The sequence below is a fragment of the Ranitomeya imitator genome, chromosome 1, assembly GCF_032444005.1.
Source record: "Ranitomeya imitator isolate aRanImi1 chromosome 1, aRanImi1.pri, whole genome shotgun sequence".
Taxonomy (NCBI): domain Eukaryota; kingdom Metazoa; phylum Chordata; class Amphibia; order Anura; family Dendrobatidae; genus Ranitomeya; species Ranitomeya imitator.
The window spans coordinates 979,586,777-979,606,847 of NC_091282.1; the positions used below are offsets into that span (position 1 = coordinate 979,586,777).

Genomic DNA, 20,071 nt, shown 5'->3' on the forward strand with positions numbered 1-20,071 from the left:
ATCTATAAAAATAAAACAATAATTAATTCAATTAATAAACAGTGTAACGAGAAAAAAAATGTCAGAATTATGCTTCTTTTGTCGCCACAACATTGCAATAAAATGCAATACCAATCAAAGCATTGTATCTACCCCAAAATGGTATCAATAAAAACATCAGCTCATCACGCAAAAAGAAAACCCTAACCCAGTCCCAGAGGGATTCTATAGGTCTTGGAAAATGGCGCCATTTTTTATTTTTTTTTACAAACTGTTGATTTTTCTTTTCACCACTTAAATTAAAAATCACCTATACATGTTTGGTATCTGTGAACTCATAATGACCTAGCAAAACATAATAGCAGGGCAGTTTTAGCATTTAGTGAACATGGTATGTTTAAAAAAATAATAATTGTGGAATTTTTTGCCATCTTTCCGCACTTGAAAATGTTCCCCATTTTCCGATACACTATGTGGTAAAATAAATGGTGTCATTGAAAAGTACAACTTGTCCCACCAAAACCAAGCCCTCACACGGCCATAATAATGGAAAAATAAAAAAGTTATGGCTCTGGGAAGATGGGTAGCAAAAAAGGAAAGCTCAAAAAAAAGGAAAATCCCACGGTCGTGAAGAAGTTGAACTAAAGAAAACTTTTAGAAGTTTCGTGGTTCTGCCAAAGTTTTGTGTGTCAGTCAGAAATTTAAGCGAAATAGCATACAGAACAACAAGAAAAAGCCCTCTGGCCATTTTGTATTTTTTTGACCTTCTTGCCTTTATCGTATGCAGTCCCTGTCTTAGCAAAAGAAAGTCCATCAATCACTGCTAAAAGCCTTTGCTAAACACAGTACATTGTATTATGACTGAGAAATATTTCCTCACTACAATAAAAACCTGTAACAAGAAGAGGGATTTATAAAGTATGTATATGATACAGTGTATGGTCGAATGCAGGGAACGCACATGATAGATCCATGTGCATCGTTTTTGTAAAGAATAATTGGAAGTCAAATAATGTATAATTTTAAATTAAACTCAAAATTAGGAACTGTTTACAAAAATGAATTTTGTAAAAGAATCTACAAAATGGAGCTGTGGAGAAATGTTTCATCTGATGTAACTAAAATTTTACTTTTTTAGCACTGCCCAAAGAAATCAGAATTTTACTTTTTTAGCACTGCCCAAAGAATTCAGTGAAGGACTTTAATTTTCTGATTATTTAATTTCTAACCATGCTTTTTAACCATGTTGTCTCCTGACATATGTAACCAATGCAATTTAAATATTCTTTAGTATAGGAAGACTAAAAAAAAAAAAGTTTAAAACTATTTCAATTTAAATGGCTGCAGATTGAAACTTGCCCCGCAGTTATAATATTTCAGGTTAAAATTAATGGAAATATGACACGTAACAAAGAAAAAGTATGGCAATAAGGATGTAATGTGTTCAAACACCAGAGACTGTCAGTGATAATGGATGTTTCAAGAAGTTTGTCAAGATTTTGATGAATGAGGTAGAATTGTTGTATGCCCTACCAGCCTGCTGAATGAACAATGCAGGGATACGTTCCAAAGCAGCTGCATGTCTCATAAGTGGTGTGAATACTAATAGGGGCTAATACCTTAGTGTAACTGATCTATATGGGATGTTTAGGAATGCATGCTTTGGAAGAATTAGAGAGGATATACAAGACACTAATGATGTAACACTTTCCCACAATACATAAAATGGGTATAGGTGGTGATATTTGCTGAGTATTTCAGTGTAGATATTGTGTTGGCCATCATCATGCGGAAATGGGAAAAAAATTAGATATGAGCAAGAACTAAAATTCTCAGATACTTGTTGCTCGCACTAAGCAATTCTTAATGCTCGAACATTCGTTTCTGATATACTCCTTGAGAAAGCCACCAGGCGAAACGTACGTTGGAGCCAAAGGAGCCAGGGGATACTGATTACTAGTATATACTAGCTTATTATACCCCCTTTCCTCTTTATGCACCTTCTTTCCAGGTATGCATGTCTGCTATACCTATTTATTCAACAAACTACTGATATGGTATTCTCATTTTGAATGGTTATGTTATTTAGTCAGTATACCCATTATTGGTATTTTTGTGCTGGGGTTTCTGTATTTTGTTCTTTAGTTTTCCCCTCGACCCTCTACATTTTTATTATCATGATTCAATCAAATTATATATTTTATGTATACACTGATTTATTTGGTTTAGTCACTAATTTTGAGTAGGTATAGTGATTGCATTTCTGTGAATATCCTAGCTAATGCTGCTATCTTATGGTGAATCTGTCTCACTTTGGTTGTTGTCCTAATAGGAGTCAATGGGAAATTGGAGCATTTTTTCCAGCAGACCCTACAAACTGTCTAGGGGGCAGTGAACATGTTGAAATGGATGGGGCAAGAGCTGAATGGAAGGAGAGCAGCATGGGGAAGACCCCTGTAAACATCTCTGACTCACAGATTGCTGCTGAGAACAATGGTGTCACACTTTTGCTTCACTTTAAAGACTGACAGTAAAACATTCCAAATCAAAGAGAAATTGCATTTTACAGCAAAAAAAATATCAAGAAACATTTTTCCTGTATAATGACTTGGATATCATAGAATCATGGAATCATAGAATAATAAAATGGTAGAATTGGAAGGTTTGACATAACTACACTATGGGGACAAAACTACAATTTGGAGACCTAAGTATGGGGTATGGGGACATGGATATGGGGACATGACAACAATATTAGAACCTGGATGGGGACATAACTACAATATTGGGACCTAGATATGGGGGCATGTTGACATTGATATGGGAACATGACTACAATATGAGAACCTGGAGGGGGATATAATTACAATATGGGGATCTGGATAGGGACATATCTAAAATATGGGGACATAACTACAATATAAGGACCTGGATTAGGACATTACAATTTGGGGACATAACTGCAATATAAATGCACATTTGATATCACCACATCCATAATGATCCAAGCTCTAAAAAATAAAATAAACACAGCAAAAATTTTCAAAATATGTATAGAAAAAAATGGTATCACTAAAAATGGCACTTTGACATTCAAAAAATGCGGCCCCCTATTTTATTCAAGCATAGGTCTAGAATTAAAAAGGAGAGGGCTCATGAGGTTGAAAGGTGTCTCAGGTCCATGTCCTTGAAACTCTACACAAGCAAATGTTATCACCTAGCACCCTTGCAGATAGGGCCCTAATAAAATGGAAATAATTCAGACTAAAGGTACCTTCACACTAAACAACTTCACAACGATATCGCTAGCAATCCGTGACGTTGCAGCGTCCTGGCTAGTGATATCATTGTGTTTGACACGCAGCAGCGATCAGGATCCTGCTGTGATGTCGTTGGTCGCTGCAGAAAGTCCAGAACTTTATTTCGTCGCTGGATCTCCCGCAGACATCGCTGAATCGGCGTGTGTGACGCCGATTCAGCGATGTCTTCACTGGTAACCAAGGTAAACATCGGGTTACTAAACGCAGGGCCGCGCTTAGTAACCCGATGTTTACCCTGGTTACCAGCGTAAAATTAAAAAAAACAAACATTACATACTTACCTTCTGCTGTCTGTCCCCGGCGTTCTGCTTCTCTGCACTCCTCCTGCATCCTGTGTCAGCGTCGGCGAGCCGGAAAGCACGGCGGTGACGTCACCGCTCTGCTTTCCGGCCGCTGTGCTCACAGTCAGTGCAGGAAAGCAGGGCGCCGGAGACAGACAGCTGAAGCTAAGTATGTAGTGTTTGTTTTTTTTACTTTTATGATGGTAACCAGGATAAACATCGGGTTACTAAGCGCGGCCCTGTGCTTAGTAACCCGATGTTTACCCTGGTTACCGGTATCGTTGGTCGCTGGAGAGCTGTCTGTGTGACAGCTCTCCAGCGACCAAACAGCGACGCTGCAGCGATCGACATTGTTGTCGGTATCGCTGCAGCGTCGCTTAGTGTGAAGGTACCTTAAGGGAACAAAACAAGCGCTTCTTTTATGAAGCCTCCGATAACTGTGGACGACCTCTGTCAAGATTGCTTCACCCATTTTCTAATATAACTTACATACTGTGCATAAATAAATAAAATAGGAAAGACTCCCATGATCACATAAAAATCAAATATGTTTCACAAGTATGAGAATTTTTATAATATCAATGACTAATATTCAGATTTGTCCCCTACAGAACTTTTAAAATCATACGTTGAACTATACAGTATTCAAGAAGAGACCACACTCCCAACACTAGACTGTCAGGTTTCTACCATGTTGAAAAATAGCATCTCAGAAACAGAAATCGACATAGCGGTTCAGTCATTGTCTCCCAGAAGGAGCCCTGGTCCTGATGGGTTCACCCCAGCTTTTTATAAACTTTTTAAGAGTTAATTAGCTCTAGTGATGGCTAAAACTTTCAATTCTTTGAATGAAAACAATCAATTCACACCGCAATCACTAGAGGCCTACATTAGTATTATCCAAAAGCCAGGGAAATACCCCTCTAACTACAGATCAATTTCCTTACTAAATGTTGATATTAAACTGTTTCCAAACATACTGGCAGATAGATTTGCACTCTTGCTACCATCCCTGATCAATACCGATCAGGTGGGATTTGTTCAGGGAAGTGAGGGGAGCGACAACACAATCAAGACTATGTTAATCATTTCTAAAGCCAAAAGCAAGTCTATTACATTTGGTCTTTATCTGTCCACACAGAAAATGCTTTTGACAGGGTTAGTTGGGGATTCATGACAGAGGCCCATCGTCAGATTAGTGTTGGCCCCCACTTCATTCAGAAGAAGCGGGTTAAAGTCAACTGCTTTGTTATACATCATAGTGATGGAACATATAGCCAATGCTATCAGAAATAATGTCAACAGCCGTGGTATTAAAATTGGCCCTTCTAAAGTATTACGCCAAATTAAAACTATCCTGGTTTGATAGGATGAGTGGGGTTAAAATGGATTTCTTACATAGATTCCGCTACATCTTTTAGACTCCCCATATTTCTCCTCCTCATAGTGTCTTTGGTAGATTGTGTTTGGCATTGATCAGTTTTGATGAGGTAGATCTGTGGTAAGAAGGGAACTTTGCACAGAACTCCAGCGCTCGCACCCAACAGACATCAGTTTAGACGGGGCATCTGGGTGAACCCTAAAGGAGGATGGCCTCATCCCAGTTTAGATACGAAAGGGTGTTGGGGAGTGGGTGGAGAAGATAGGAAAAGGGGAGGAGCTAATCAGGCAGGAAAGAGTGTGAGAGTAGTTGGTCCTGGGAGACCAAAGGAGAAGGAAGTCTGAGGCGGAAGGGAAAAGAAGAGGAGCTTTTAGAGAACATCAGCTCATGCGGAGATTGTGAGAGGAGTGAAGCTGAGCAGACGTGGGGGTCTGCAGCTCCTGACAGACTGAGAGAGAGCAAGAGAATTGAAAGGAAGGAAAAGAAGCTCCCAGTAGAAGGGGTTCCAGGAACACGGGAAGTGCGGAGGCCACCCGTGGGATCCGTTTCCAGGCTGACTAGCATCAGTGGAGGAACCAGGCTTTACTGAAGGATCTGGCCCCTGAATTAGTGGGAACACTCCTGGCTCCAGCTAAGAATCCGGAGGCTGCTGTGATTGCAGGTGCAGTAGCCACATTTGCACATACTCACTGAAAAGGTGAACATACGGGGTCCAGGAGACAGAGAGTATGTCGCCTGACAAGGCCCGCGTTCACTGTCTTGGGACACTGGGTGGCAAGCTCCGAGGCAGGAGAGGCGATAGCCAGTGCAGAAAGACGGCCAGGAGAGGCATACATGTAAGAGGAGTTCTGGACAGGTGCCCGACTTGCCGGAGAGTTCTCTGGACTTCTTACCTGGAGGACACAGCACCCCGGCTGGGGGCTCGAACTGTGAGTAAAGCTGTGAAAAATGAAACCTACTGAGTCCTTCTATTTCTTTCCAGCATCACCTACTCTGCACCTCTACCTGTCTCTAGCAACATTGCCACCCACATCGCTCACAACCCTGGGAACCCAACTTCACCTGTGGGAAGCATTACCATCTTTGCTGCAGTAACATCGCCCCAGAGGACTCCTTTAATTCACGTCTGTCACCGCTGACTGAGAACCACAGGTGGCATCACAAACACAAACTTTATTACAACTCCCTTAAAAGACCTTTCTCTTTTACATGGGCTCCCAGGGCCATGGACCGGGTCACTGCCACCGTGACCAGCCCTTTAATTGTGACCGGACCCGGTACTGAGAATTCCCCACTGCCCTGGTGGGCGACTGTGGCGCCCCAGGGTCCTGGTCATCACAGCAACATTGCCTTCCTCACGGGGAGGGTGATATTAAGCTTGGAGGCAAGGAAGGATAACTTTGACCAGGTAAACAGAAGCATGCAACATGTTCACACTCCAGGCCACAAAGGGGAGCTTTTGATCCTATTCCAATGTGATTCCCCTATATATTGTGATTTTGGAGGGAAAGTCAGTAGTTAGTGCCAGCCAGCAGACTGGAGAAGTCTGAGGCAGGAAGAACGTATGAGGAGCCGTGCAGCCACAAGAAAGTGCTGCAGCTCCTGGACAGAGACAACATCGAAAGCCAAATATATTGTATTGAGCATGCAGGATAAAGGAGCACAGGTGAGGACACCAGGGGGAGGACAGCAGTGAACAGACTGTCTCCCTGGCCAAGCGCAGATAACCGGTAGCCGAGACACCTAGGTTGTAAGGGACTCTAGGACTTACATCAGAGACCGGCAGGACAGCTGAACTGCAAGTTACCTGTCCGCCACACACACCTGAAGACACAGTAACACATAGAGCCCGGGTCATGATAGAGTCCCTGTAAAAAGTCTCGAGTTACCTGTCATACAGGTATTGTCCTATCCTATATGGGGGAAGACATAAGAACTGTGAGGACCTTATCCGAAGCCATAGGCAGTAAGGGACTACAATACCACCGCGCTAGAGGGAAGGCTCTTAATCTTCACCTGGAAAAGGGGACTCCCAAATTGCCTCCAAGCCGGCCGGACTCTGCCTATTCTGTGAACTGGTACCCTCAACTGTGGCTGCCTGAAATCTTTAGTAAACAAGGTGAAGAGACAGCAAACCTGTGTCCTCGTTCCCTACTGCACCATTCACCATCATCTTCCATCTACACACCGGGAGCCCTGGGGATATACTTCACCTGTTGGAAGTTATACCATCTAGCTGACATAACATCACCCCATAAGACCACTTAAAGCAGCGTCGGTCCCCACTGACCGAATACCACAGGTGGCGTCACGAACACAAACTTAATTCCTAAAACCCCTTTAAAGACTTTCCCTTTTACATGGGTGCCCAGGGCCACGGACCGGTTCGCCGCCACCGTGGCATCCCCCTGTGAACACCGGACCTGGTACCGGGTACCGCACGGCCCTGGCTGGCGACTCACTACCCAGATCTAGACCTAGAATATACATACCTAAATTCAATCCAAATCATTAGGTGGAGTTGGTCTCTCTGACTTCAAAACTTTTTCAAGCTTCTGTTGTAATCCATCTTCTGGATTGCAAATTCCAAGCTAAGTCTAAACAATGGGTAAGTCTAAGTTCACATTTGCGTTGTGCGCCGCAGCGTCGTCGCCGCAACGCACAACGCAAACAAAAACGCAGCAAAACGCATGCAAAACGCAGCGGTTTTTTGAAACGCAGTTGCGTTTTTACCAAAAAGCGCAGCGTTTTTCGACGCATGCGTTTTTAGTGCAGTGAGTCATTCTTCATTCCCCTCCCACAAAAAAAAGTGTCTACACAATAGATAAGGACCACCAATGGCTAGAAGAGGGTTGGTGTTAAAAATGTGTATATACCATGGCAGAGATGAATTCCTCCCATTTTGCTGGTATTCATGATGGAGCGAACCATGGACAGTATCTACATGGATATGGAGATGGAATTTGCCTTGGCTCATGCCTATGCTGTTGCCTGTTTTAATCAAAGGGAAAGGGAAAAACGGAGATGGAGTCGTCGCCGCTTTTGGATACACCCTATCGTTGAAGTCAGGGAGAGCCGTGGAGCATACCATTGCTTGTTCGGCGAACTGAATGACAACCGGGAAAAATATTTCGAATATACCAGGATGTCACAGGACAGCTTCCGCTATCTTCTGCGTCGGGTGGAAGGATCCATTTGCAGGCAGGACACGCAGCTCCGGAGAGCTATTTCCACAGAGGAACGGCTGCTGGTGACTCTACGGTACGTTGCTGTTTGAATGACTGTGATATGTATTTACTTTTTATTTTATTTATAATTTTTTTTTTAATTGTAATGGTCAATGTACTTTTATAAATTACAATGTACTTTAATCTAAATTTCTTTATCTTCTTGGCAGTTTCCTGGCTACCGGAGAGACGTTGAGATCACTTCATTTTCAATTCTGGATTGGAGTCTCCACTCTTTCAGGAATTATTGCTGAGACATGCCGCGCATTGTGGGATAATCTCCGGGAGGAATTTTTACCCGTCCCTACAAGCGAAATCTGGGAGGCCAACGCACAGAAATTCGAGCAAGTGTGTTCTTTTCCAAACTGTATTGGCGCAGTGGATGGAAAGCACATTCGGATTACCAAGCCTGCGAAAAGTGGATCACTTTTCTACAATTATAAAAAATACTTTTCAACTGTGCTCATGGCAATTGCCGGTGCGGACTGCCGTTTTCTCGCAGTGGACATTGGTGCATTTGAGCGTGCAAATGACTCGCGCACATTTAAAGAGTCGGATATGGGCCAAAAATTATATGGCAACAAATTTAATTTCCCACAGCCACAACCTCTTCCCCACACCTAAGGCCCTGCAATGCCATTTGTTGTGGTTGGGGATGAGGCATTCCAAATGTCTGCCAACCTATTGAAACCCTACTCCAGTCGGGGCTTGGACCATACAAAAAGGGTTTTCAATTACAGACTGTCCAGGGCTAGAAGGACTGTGGAATGCGCCTTTGGCATCCTTGTCTCCAAATGGCGGATATTAGGATCCGCCATTAATCTTAAAATTGAAACAGTGGATGAGGTGGTGAAGGCTTGTGTGGTTCTCCACAATTTCATTATGGCCAAAGAGAGACTAAATGTGGAACTCGATGAACCCATAGCCAACCCATTGCCCGATTACCATGATCATCCTCTGAGGACAAGTGTGGAAATTGCGCAGATGCGTGATCGTTTTGCGGCCTATTTTGTGTCAGATGTTGGCCGTGTGTCATGGCAAGATCAAATGGTGTAGTAATGTTACTGTTGGACTGTGTTCTGATTGTAACTACACCAATAATACCACTACTGTGACTGTGCTAACAATGTATGAAAATAAAGTAATTCTCCAGTAAATGTGCAATAAATGTTCCGTTTAGGTTGGTTGGGTATATGTCAAATTTGGCATCTAACTATAGTTCACAAATTGAATGTGCCTATAAAAAACTGGAACCCGTTGTTTTTAAAATGTTGTTGTTTAATAAAAATTTTTTCTAATTTTATAACGATTCAAATAACATTTTTATACCATACCATAACATATTTACTTGTTTGTCTGATCACCGTGTATCTTTGTGTTTTACAGCAAAAGCAACGATAACAGCGATGTTTTGCAATGGTAACCAGGGTAAATATCGGAAGCGTGGCCCTGCGCTTAGCAACATGATGTTTACCCTGGTTACCCGTGGGCCTCTGCATCGTTGGTCGCTGGAGAGCGGTCTGTGTGACAGCTCTCCAGTGACCAAACAGCGACGCTGCAGTGATCTGCATCATTGTCTGTTTCGCTGCTGCACTAAGTGTGAACACCTCATACTCTTTAGTGTTTGTAAACACCTCATACAGCAATGAGAGACACCCAAAAAAAGGCAAACTAACAATTGTAAAAATAGTGTCTGACATTGCATATATGAGGTGTTTGAAGCACATAATATGTGTAGACAGCACACGGCGTGACTTGCCGAGAAATATTCTGGAAAATAAGAACAAATATTGTTTTTTTAAACCAAATTTTTTTATTTGGGGGTAAACAGAAAAAAAAAGGGGGAAATAAACTTAGGGGGTTTCAACCTGTGCCACCATGGGGGAATGGTGTGTGTCTTGTTTGGAATGGGGAGAGGAAGGGGAGGATGATGATGAACAGGAGGATGATGGCAAAGAGGAGGATGATGTCCTATAGTCCAGGAGGCTCGATGGCAGGTCCAAACTCTCCGCAGGGTATACTGGGGAAGAAACCGCCACCTCTGTAGGGGAGGGAGGAGGCAACACAAGCCTTTGAGTTTTTCTTGGTTGGCCCTGGCTGCTCCTGCTGCGGCTCGAGCCCCGACGCGCACTTGGTGTCTGTACTGGAGCAGCCAGAGCCTCAGTGTATGCCTGAGTGTGTCTCCTCTTCCTTTTTTTTGTGTTTTTTTGCTCCCGCGGCAGCTCCCCCAGAATGACGCCTACGGGAGGATGAGGGCATGGCAGGAGCAGGAGTCGGCGGCACTATGCTATGGTGTCTGTGGTGGCGTCGCTCGGCACGTGGACCACGGTGGGGTGGCTAGAGTGGCTCTCCAGCAGGAGTCGGAGTCATGCTTGCCAGCGACGGCACTACAGGCATTGTCGCTGACTGCATGACCCGAGCCTGCTGGAGAGCCCTCACGTAGGTAGTGTTGCAGGCCTGCATCACCGAAATCTGGAGTTCCGGCGTAAGGTGTTCCACCATGCCCTTAGCAATGGTACTAAAGAAATGTTTGGCCGGACTCGAGAGCTCGGATTCCATAGTTTCAAGGCGCCGGTCGATATTGGCCAGACGAGTGTCCATTTTATCGCTCAACGCCTTGAAACAGTTCTGGAAAACCGTGCTCAAATGCAAAAATTCGGGCATGGCTGGCCTGTCCGAGGCCCGCTGGCGCTGTCGGGAATTCCCAAACGAAGGTGCGCCAGAGGCCTCGGGCAGGGGAACACCTGATGTACCGGCTGCCGGTTCTCCAGATGGCGGTGCAAGCCTGCTGTTGCTGTGGGAGGGCTGTGATGGGTCAGATGGCGATTCATGAAGGTCCGCTCCTGCGGGGTGAGCTCTCTCGAGGGTGCTGCTGTGTGTCCTGTGAAAAGATAATGGAAAAATTAGTCTTCAATTAATAACCTATCCCATACGCCAACTCCTGGAATAAAAATAGCATTACATTACACAACAATACAAATCCTCTGTCTCTCAGTCTGTGTGGCCTATAATAAATTGCTGATTGTTATCGCCAGCTGACCGTTATGGCTGACGATAACAATCATGGACATTCCCGCTGCCAAAGCCTTTTGACCGCATACCACTGTGGGTTAAAAAAATTTTGGAATCGAAAACTCTTTATTGACGCTGCCTATGCCGCAAAAATATTCTAAAATTTAATGTCAAGATAAAAAAAAAAAAAAATACACAGTGATTTCGCTGATCTGATTGCAGGAACGACCATGACGTTAGGATCATGTGATCGAGACTTCATCATTATTCCTGCGATCAGAACTACCCTGACTCAGAACTTAACCTGTCATGGACTACAAGGACTCACGCTTAACCCAAAAAATAACTAATGGCCTATATACCATTTCACTAGGGATAAATTTACGAGGATGGCCAATATGTTATGCTGACTACATGGATGGCCAATACACTATGTGCCTGGGAAATATACTATGTGGATACGTGGCTAGAACGTGTACTATGTGGCTGCGATATAGTGCCCTGCCAATATACTATGTGGATGCACAATGTACGTGACTGGGCAATGTACTATGTGGCTGTGCAGTAGGCTATGTGGCTGGGCACTGTAATGTGGCTGTGCAATATGGTTTGTGGACAAAATACTTACTGTCGGCGGCCAAGGACCGGTCTTAAGAACTGTAAAGCCTTGCCGTATTTGTATGGCACAGACTTGGCCGCAGCAGCACCACTCTTTGATCGCTCCTCCTCAGCCCGGATCCCCTTATTGAAACGGTCCTTCATGGATCGCCATCTGATCCTCAACCTTTTAACTGTGAATGCAAAGAAAAAAAAAAGGTTACATATTTAGCATTTTAAAAGGATAAAACAACCGTGTGCGATGCAAACTTTAGGCGTTGATTGCATCACACACGGTTGTGTTTATCCTGGAAAGATGGGTCATAGCAGCGTATCAGCACGGCGTATCAGCAATACTCACCAAAGTTGGCTTTGTCCTTGGCTGGAGCAATGTCAAAGCCCTCCCACAGCGACTTTGCCACCTCTACCCACAAACACCTCAACACCACCTGGTCCATGTGCCGGGAGTCACGGCTGTCCCACAACGGGCCACGCTCCTGGATGCTGGAGATCAGGAGCTCCACGTCAATTACTCCTTGGTCCCGTTGTGAAACCTAGAAAAATTACAAACCAAAAAGGTTAGAAATATGCAAATATTAACAACCACCAGCACCTGTCATGATATGTACCTTGGCCCTCTCCTTTGCCATTTGATATATGTATATTGATGGTTTCTACACCTGTATTTTGGAATGTTTTTGTTCTGAAAGTTTCACCTTTGTTACCTTCCCCCAATACTTGATACCCTGAAAAGTTATAATGTAAGCTTACTAAACATCCCTAGTGAAAGCAGGATGCTACTCAAATGTAATGTTCCGCACAGCAGGATGCTACTCAAAAAAAAAAAAAATTGTTAAAAAAAAATACTCACTCGCCGTCCTGACGCCACACCTTGGCCCTGACCTCGCTGCTCCCGCTGACTGCCTTCCCCCTCACTTGAAGAAGCCTGTAAAAATTGTATAAAGAAATTATTTTCAATACTACAAATGACAGCGAATAGTAAGCAAATGGACATAATTACTCACCGCACTCCCCTGCGCCGATTGGCTATGTTCAGAATCACTCGCCATTCTTGCAAGTTTGTTCTGCCATGAAAAAATGGAATAAAAAATCACATCCAAACCTAACTATGGCACATACAATAAAATAGGCCCAAAAATTTAAACAACCACAATTGACTGTTGACTGATAGGACAATGCAAAAATCAGAAAGCGACACCACAACGCCATACATTGCAAGAGAAGACAATAGAAGAAACTATACAAGAATAGACCCAAACAAAATTAAGCAAAAATAGACACCTATGTCCAAATTTTTACATATCATAACTTTCCAAAAAAACATTACAGGCACAAAAAAGGACAATGAAATAGCAAAATAATGAACGCCATACTTTACAATTGCAACAAGACATGATCCAAAAAAACACCATCTGGTGACAAAAGACATCAGAAAAAGGCAATAAATACCATTCTAGATAATAAGCAATAAACATTACGGGACAACCGCTGTAAAAATATACAGCAACCCAAAGATAAACCATAGTCAAATAGAAAAGAAAACACATGAAATTTTAAAAAAGGGCACCACCCAAAAAAAATAAAACAAAAAAAAAATTATACTACACACTTGGCAATGCAAACAGTCAATGAAGGAAGATATATGCCATACGGAAAACGACATAAAAACATCAGAGTTTTTTTTTTTAAATAAAGGGAAAGTACAATTGAAACTATAATGGCATAGCAGCACGGAACTATACAATACAAATGAGACATCATAAATGTAGCCCCCCCCACCAGCAAGAAAATACACTCAAGGAAAGAAAAAATAAAGCCAACAGCATAATAAAAACACAGCAAGACATGAGCCAAAAAAATGCCACACAGTTACCACCAACAATAGAAACCAGAAAAACATGCACCTGAAATTTTACAAGAAAAAATGAGCCAAAATCAAGACATTGAACAACCACATGACACAAGAACAAAACACAAAACCAATCCAAAACCAACGTAAAAAAAAAAAAAGGCCAAAGACAATAAACGCAATCATATAAAGCCAGAAGAACATCAGAACCAGAAAAACAATTTTTCAATAACAACCCATAACCGTAAAATAGCACAGACCAAACATTGCAAAAATAAATAAAAATCAAGAAATAAAACACAGAATACAAAATGTGCAAAGAGAAATATATACTTACAAGTTTGGAAAGCAGATTCTCTCCAGATTCTCTCTTGGTTGATGACTTGTGAAAGACAATGGCAAACCCCTTTTTCTTTTATATATATAGGTTGTTTTTTTTTGTGTCCAGACAAAGTCTAGACAATGTTTTGCATTTTTTATTGGAAAACACATGCGTCATACAACGCACCACGACGCAGGTACTTGCGTCGTCTGCGTTGTCAATACAAGTCTATGGGGGAAAAGGCGCATCGACGACGCAAACACGACGCAAACACGACGCATGCGTTTTTTAAAAGGTCGGCGCCGCCCGAAAAATGCAACATGTTGCGTTTGCCGCGCCCAGACAGGTGCGCCCTAACGCCGCATGCTACGTAAAACGCAACAAAACGCAACACAACGCATGCACATGCGGCCCCATGCGGCGCCAATGTTAAAGATAGGGCCGCACGATGCATGCGTTTTGTTGCGGCGGCGACGCTGCGGCGCAAACCGCAAATGTGAACGTACCCTTTCACTTGAAAAAGATAACATAATTATCTCTTTGAAACACTTCCCATGGCTTTGTCAAAAAGATGTCCTTACACTAGGTCCTCTAACAAATATTACTAAGGATACACTCACACTTTGGCATGAACTTCTGAAGAATACATACCTTTACAGAGCTCATAGTCCTCTTCTCTACACCTTTCTGTAAATTGGGGTACCTATCGGGAACATTTCTTGGCTGGAGAGCTATGGAGGATATCCGAAAACATCATGTTCCAAATGAAAGTAAGTTACCTTCATTTAACACTCTACAGGCTAGATTCCTGTCCAAGAAATTACTATGGTTTGAATATTTTCAACTTAAAGGACCTCTGTCACCCCCTCCAGCCGTTATAAACTAAAAGAGCCACCTTGTGCAGCAGTAATGCTGCATTCTAACAAGGTGGCTCTTTTAGTTTTTTGTGCCGTTATTCCCAAAATAAAGCTATTTATAATTTTGCCAAAATACCTTTCTTTAGACCTGGAGGCAGGTCTTAACCCCCCTCTTGGAAACGCCACACTGCCGTCGCTCATATCTTCTGGGGCGCCTGTTGCTGCCCCCTCCGCGCTGTTTTGCTATGAAATCCGGCGCCTGCGCTGTTCTCTTCTGCCTGGGGCAGGCGCAGTGAGGTAATGAATCCCAGCCCCGCAGTGTGTTATGCATTATGCACAGTGCGGGGCTGGGATTTATTAGCTGGGTGGCCGCACTGGCCGCACATGCGCAGTCTGCAACACAGCAGGTGAGGTCAGACGGCCAGTGCTCACTGCGCCTGCCCCAGGCAGAAGAGAACAGCGCAGGTGCCGGATTTCACAGCAAAACTCCGCGGAGGGGGCTGTGACCAGCGCCCCAGAAGATAAGACTGACGGCAGAGTGGCGTTTCCAAGAGGGGGGTTAAGACCTGCCTCCAGGTCTAAAGAAAGGTATTTTGGCAAAATTATAAATAGCTTTATTTTGGGAATAACGGCACCAAAAACTAAAAGAGCCACCTTGTTAGAATGCAGCATTACTGCTGCACAAGGTGGCTCTTTTAGTTTATAATGGCTGGAGGGGGGTGACAGTGGCCCTTTAAATCCCTCTTGACTTCCCAGGGAGTAGATTGCTCGTTCTAGTCCACTCCCTCTGCTTTTGAATATGTATTCTTGTTACATTTCTTTCCTGACCATACAATCTCCCTACTATATAACTGGCTGAGTAGAGAGAGTAAAGAAGGAAAATTAGGATTCCAAAGAGTTTAGGTATGAACTGTGTATCTCTGTTTCCCCCTGAGATTGGGAGAAAGGATTCTTATTTACTCATAAAATGTTTGCGATATGTAGGGATCAACAAAAAACAAATGACAAAATCCTCACAAAATGGTATCATTATCCTTCAAAATTACATGTTATTTCCCCTTCTGTCACAAACACTTGCTGGCGCTGCGAGCAAGAAACTGGTACTATGCTTCATATATGGTGGTGATGCAGTAGCATTAAGGTTAAACAATTTTGGGAAAAAGTGTTTGTGGCCTATCATATAAATACAAAATGTAAGACTACAAACTGCCCACAAACAGTTGACCTTTCCATTCTATCTTCCTCCTTTAGCTATCAAAAGAAGGATAGGTGTGCTTTTGCTTAACAGTGGCGGCTTGTTCAATGATCCCATGACATTGATGTTCATCGCAGATTCCCTCAATAGAGGAATGATATTCCAAAATGGATGATTTGTGTTGAATGCAAGAATTGACTGCTGAAAATTCTGGTAGTTTTGTCAAATTCAGGAAGGTCTAGAGTGTCTGGATTATTTTCCAGTATTTCCATACAAACATTTTTTGTAGCGGTTTTGATTGTTGAGTGCACCAGAGTTGGTGTTATGAGTTCCTGGCATCCCTTCCATACTTTATATTCCCTTATATCTTTCATACCCTCCGCTTTCCATCCTCCATCATCTTTATTTTTAACTAGTTTTTCTCTCCCTTTTTTCTTTTCTTTTTTATTTGAAAACTTTAAAGAGGTTGACCAATCCTAAGATCCGCATTTTTTTTAAAGCTAATCTGTGCTGCATTGTGGTATGCGCCTATCATTTTTTTTCTGCCTTTCATTCCTCTTAAATTTCACTTCATTTCCTACACCCACTTTGTTTACCTACAGCTCTACCAAATTTTACAGCACCATGTGCTTTATTATTTAACCTCAATGCCAGAGCAGGCACCAACCGGTCTCAGTGTCCAGCCCTGCCCTCTGCACACTCATTGGCTGTCAATAGTATGCCTCTGCACTGACATCTGTCATCACTCCTGTATTGGAAATAACTGATCAGTGTCCTGTGTCTGTGGAAAAAAGCACAATCACTGCACTCCACACCACATCCACAGTGGTGAAAGAGCTTCACATGTCTCCACATCATATCCACAGTGGTGATAAAGTTTCACGTCTCCAATAGCACATCCACAGTGGTGATAGAGCTTCACATGCCCCACATCATATCCACAGTGGTGACAGAGCTTCACATGTCCCCACATCACATCCACAGTGGTGATAGAGCTTCACATGCCCCACATCATATCCACAGTGGTGATAGAGCTTCACATGCCCCACATCATATCCACAGTGGTGACAGAGCTTCACATGTCCCCACATCACATCCACAGTGGTGATAGAGCTTCACATGCCCCACATCATATCCACAGTGGTGACAGAGCTTCACATGTCACCACATCACATCCACAGTGGTGATAGAGCTTCACATGCCCCACATCATATCCACAGTGGTGACAGAGCTTCACATGTCACCACATCACATCCACAGTGGTGATAGAGCTTCACATGTCTCCACATCATATCCACAGTGGTAATAGAGAGTCACATGTCTCCACATCACATTCACAGTGGTGATAGAGCTTCACATGTCACCACATCATATCCACAGTAGTGATAGAGCTTCACATGTCTCCACATCATATCCACAGTGGTGATAGAGCTTCACATGTCACCACATCATATCCACAGTGGTGATAGAGAGTCACATGTCTCCACATCATATCCACAGGAGTGGTAGAGCTTCACATGTCCCCACATCACATCCACAGTGGTGATAGAGCATCACATGTCCCCATATCACATCCACAGTAGTGATAGAGCTTCACATGTCCCCACATCACATCCACAGTGGTGATAGAGCTTCACATGTCACCACATCATATCCACAGTGGTGATAGAGAGTCACATGTCTCCACATCATATCCACAGTAGTGGTAGAGCTTCACATGTCCCCACATCATATCCACAGTAGTGGAAACAGGAACACATGGGCTACTTGCACAGTGAACAAGTCTGTAGGATCATGTTCACACACCACCAAGAAACCTGAAGACACAAAAGAGAATAGTAAAACCAAAAACACTCAGTTTGAAAAAATGTTGCAGTAATCCGCAAGTGCTAGTAAAAGATGTAAAAAAACCAGGGTATTTGGTTGATAAGTTTTTTGCAAAAAACGTATACTAAGCTGCTCTACCAAACTTCACGGTATACCCTTATCAGAGCAGTCCTAACTAATGTATGCAATCCCTATCTGATGTATTTAAAAACCTGATCATCTGTATATTACCTGTGTGAACAGGGTTCAGAGAGGAAAAATCCATGTGTGCATACAAAGTAGAACAGCTTTTGTGCAGCTAGCCCAAGAGGAGTGGTGGGTAGCTCCCCAGTCTTGTAGACACAAGAGAACAATTACGGAAACAGGAACACATGGGCTACTTGCACAGTGAACAAGTCTGTAGGATCATGTTCACACACCACCAAGAAACCTGAAGACACAAAAGAGAATAGTAAAACCAAAAACACTCAGTTTGAAAAAATGTTGCAGTAATCCGCAAGTGCTAGTAAAAGATGTAAAAAAAACAGGGTATTTGGTTGATACGTTTTTTGCAAAAAATGTATACTAAGCTGCTCTACCAAACTTCACGGTATACCCTTATCAGAGCAGTCCTAACTAATGTATGCAATCCCTATCTGATGTATTTAAAAACCTGATCATCTGTATATTACCTGTGTGAACAGGGTTCAGAGAGGAAAAATCCATGTGTGCATACAGAGTAGAACAGCTTTTGTGCAGCTAGCCCAAGAGGAGTGGTGGGTAGCTCCCCAGTCTTGTAGACACAAGAGAACAATTATGGAAACAGGAACACATGGGCTACTTGCACAGTGAACAAGTCTGTAGGATCATGTTCACACACCACCAAGAGACCTGAAGACACAAAAGAGAATAGTAAAACCAAAAACACTCAGTTTGAAAAAATGTTGCAGTAATCCGCAAGTGCTAGTAAAAGATGTAAAAAAAACAGGGTATTTGGTTGATACGTTTTTTGCAAAAAATGTATACTAAGCTGCTCTACCAAACTTCACGGTATACCCTTATCAGAGCAGTCCTAACTAATGTATGCAATCCCTATCTGATGTATTTAAAAACCTGATCATCTGTATATTACCTGTGTGAACAGGGTTCAGAGAGGAAAAATCCATGTGTGCATACAGAGTAGAACAGCTTTTGTGCAGCTAGCCCAAGAGGAGTGGTGGGTAGCTCCCCAGTCTTGTAGACACAAGAGAACAATTATGGAAACAGGAACACATGGGCTACTTGCACAGTGAACAAGTCTGTAGGATCATGTTCACACACCACCAAGAAACCTGAAGACACAAAAGAGAATAGTAAAACCAAAAACACTCAGTTTGAAAAAATGTTGCAGTAATCCGCAAGTGCTAGTAAAAGATGTAAAAAAAACAGGGTATTTGGTTGATACGTTTTTTGCAAAAAATGTATACTAAGCTGCTCTACCAAACTTCACGGTATACCCTTATCAGAGCAGTCCTAACTAATGTATGCAATCCCTATCTGATGTATTTAAAAACCTGATCATCTGTATATTACCTGTGTGAACAGGGTTCAGAGAGGAAAAATCCATGTGTGCATACAGAGTAGAACAGCTTTTGTGCAGCTAGCCCAAGAGGAGTGGTGGGTAACTCCCCAGTCTTGTAGACACAAGAGAACAATTATGGAAACAGGAACACATGGGCTACTTGCACAGTGAACAAGTCTGTAGGATCATGTTCACACACCACCAAGAAACCTGAAGACACAAAAGAGAATAGTAAAACCAAAAACACTCAGTTTGAAAAAATGTTGCAGTAATCCGCAAGTGCTAGTAAAAGATGTAAAAAAAACAGGGTATTTGGTTGATACGTTTTTTGCAAAAAATGTATACTAAGCTGCTCTACCAAACTTCACGGTATACCCTTATCAGAGCAGTCCTAACTAATGTATGCAATCCCTATCTGATGTATTTAAAAACCTGATCATCTGTATATTACCTGTGTGAACAGGGTTCAGAGAGGAAAAATCCATGTGTGCATACAGAGTAGAACAGCTTTTGTGCAGCTAGCCCAAGAGGAGTGGTGGGTAGCTCCCCAGTCTTGTAGACACAAGAGAACAATTATGGAAACAGGAACACATGGGCTACTTGCACAGTGAACAAGTCTGTAGGATCATGTTCACACACCACCAAGAAACCTGAAGACACAAA

At 42.8% G+C, this 20,071-nt stretch overlaps 1 protein-coding gene across 1 annotated transcript; it reads right to left on the bottom strand.

Moving 5' to 3' along the window:
* Positions 1-5,341: 5,341 nt before the first annotated feature.
* Positions 5,342-12,975, bottom strand: LOC138652759 (uncharacterized). Its single transcript, XM_069743148.1, has 6 exons — positions 12,823-12,975; positions 12,669-12,743; positions 12,159-12,351; positions 11,829-11,991; positions 10,984-11,069; positions 5,342-5,409 (listed from the first exon to the last, which is right to left on the bottom strand). Exons 1-6 carry the CDS (start codon positions 12,865-12,867, stop codon positions 5,342-5,344), a joined length of 630 nt encoding a protein of 209 aa, XP_069599249.1. The 5' UTR covers positions 12,868-12,975.
* Between the last annotated feature and the right edge of the window lie 7,096 nt (positions 12,976-20,071).

Coding starts and splice junctions, on each gene's coding strand:
- LOC138652759 (XM_069743148.1), bottom strand. CDS start 12,867: ATGGCGAGTGATTCTGAACATAGCCAATCGGCGCAGGGGAGTGCG. Junction 12,352..12,668: donor GTGTGGCGTCAGGACGGCGA/GTGAGTATTTTT, acceptor TAATTTTTCTAG/GTTTCACAACGGGACCAAGG. Junction 5,410..10,983: donor CCCATCACAGCCCTCCCACA/GCAACAGCAGGC, acceptor GCTCTCTCTCAG/TCTGTCAGGAGCTGCAGACC.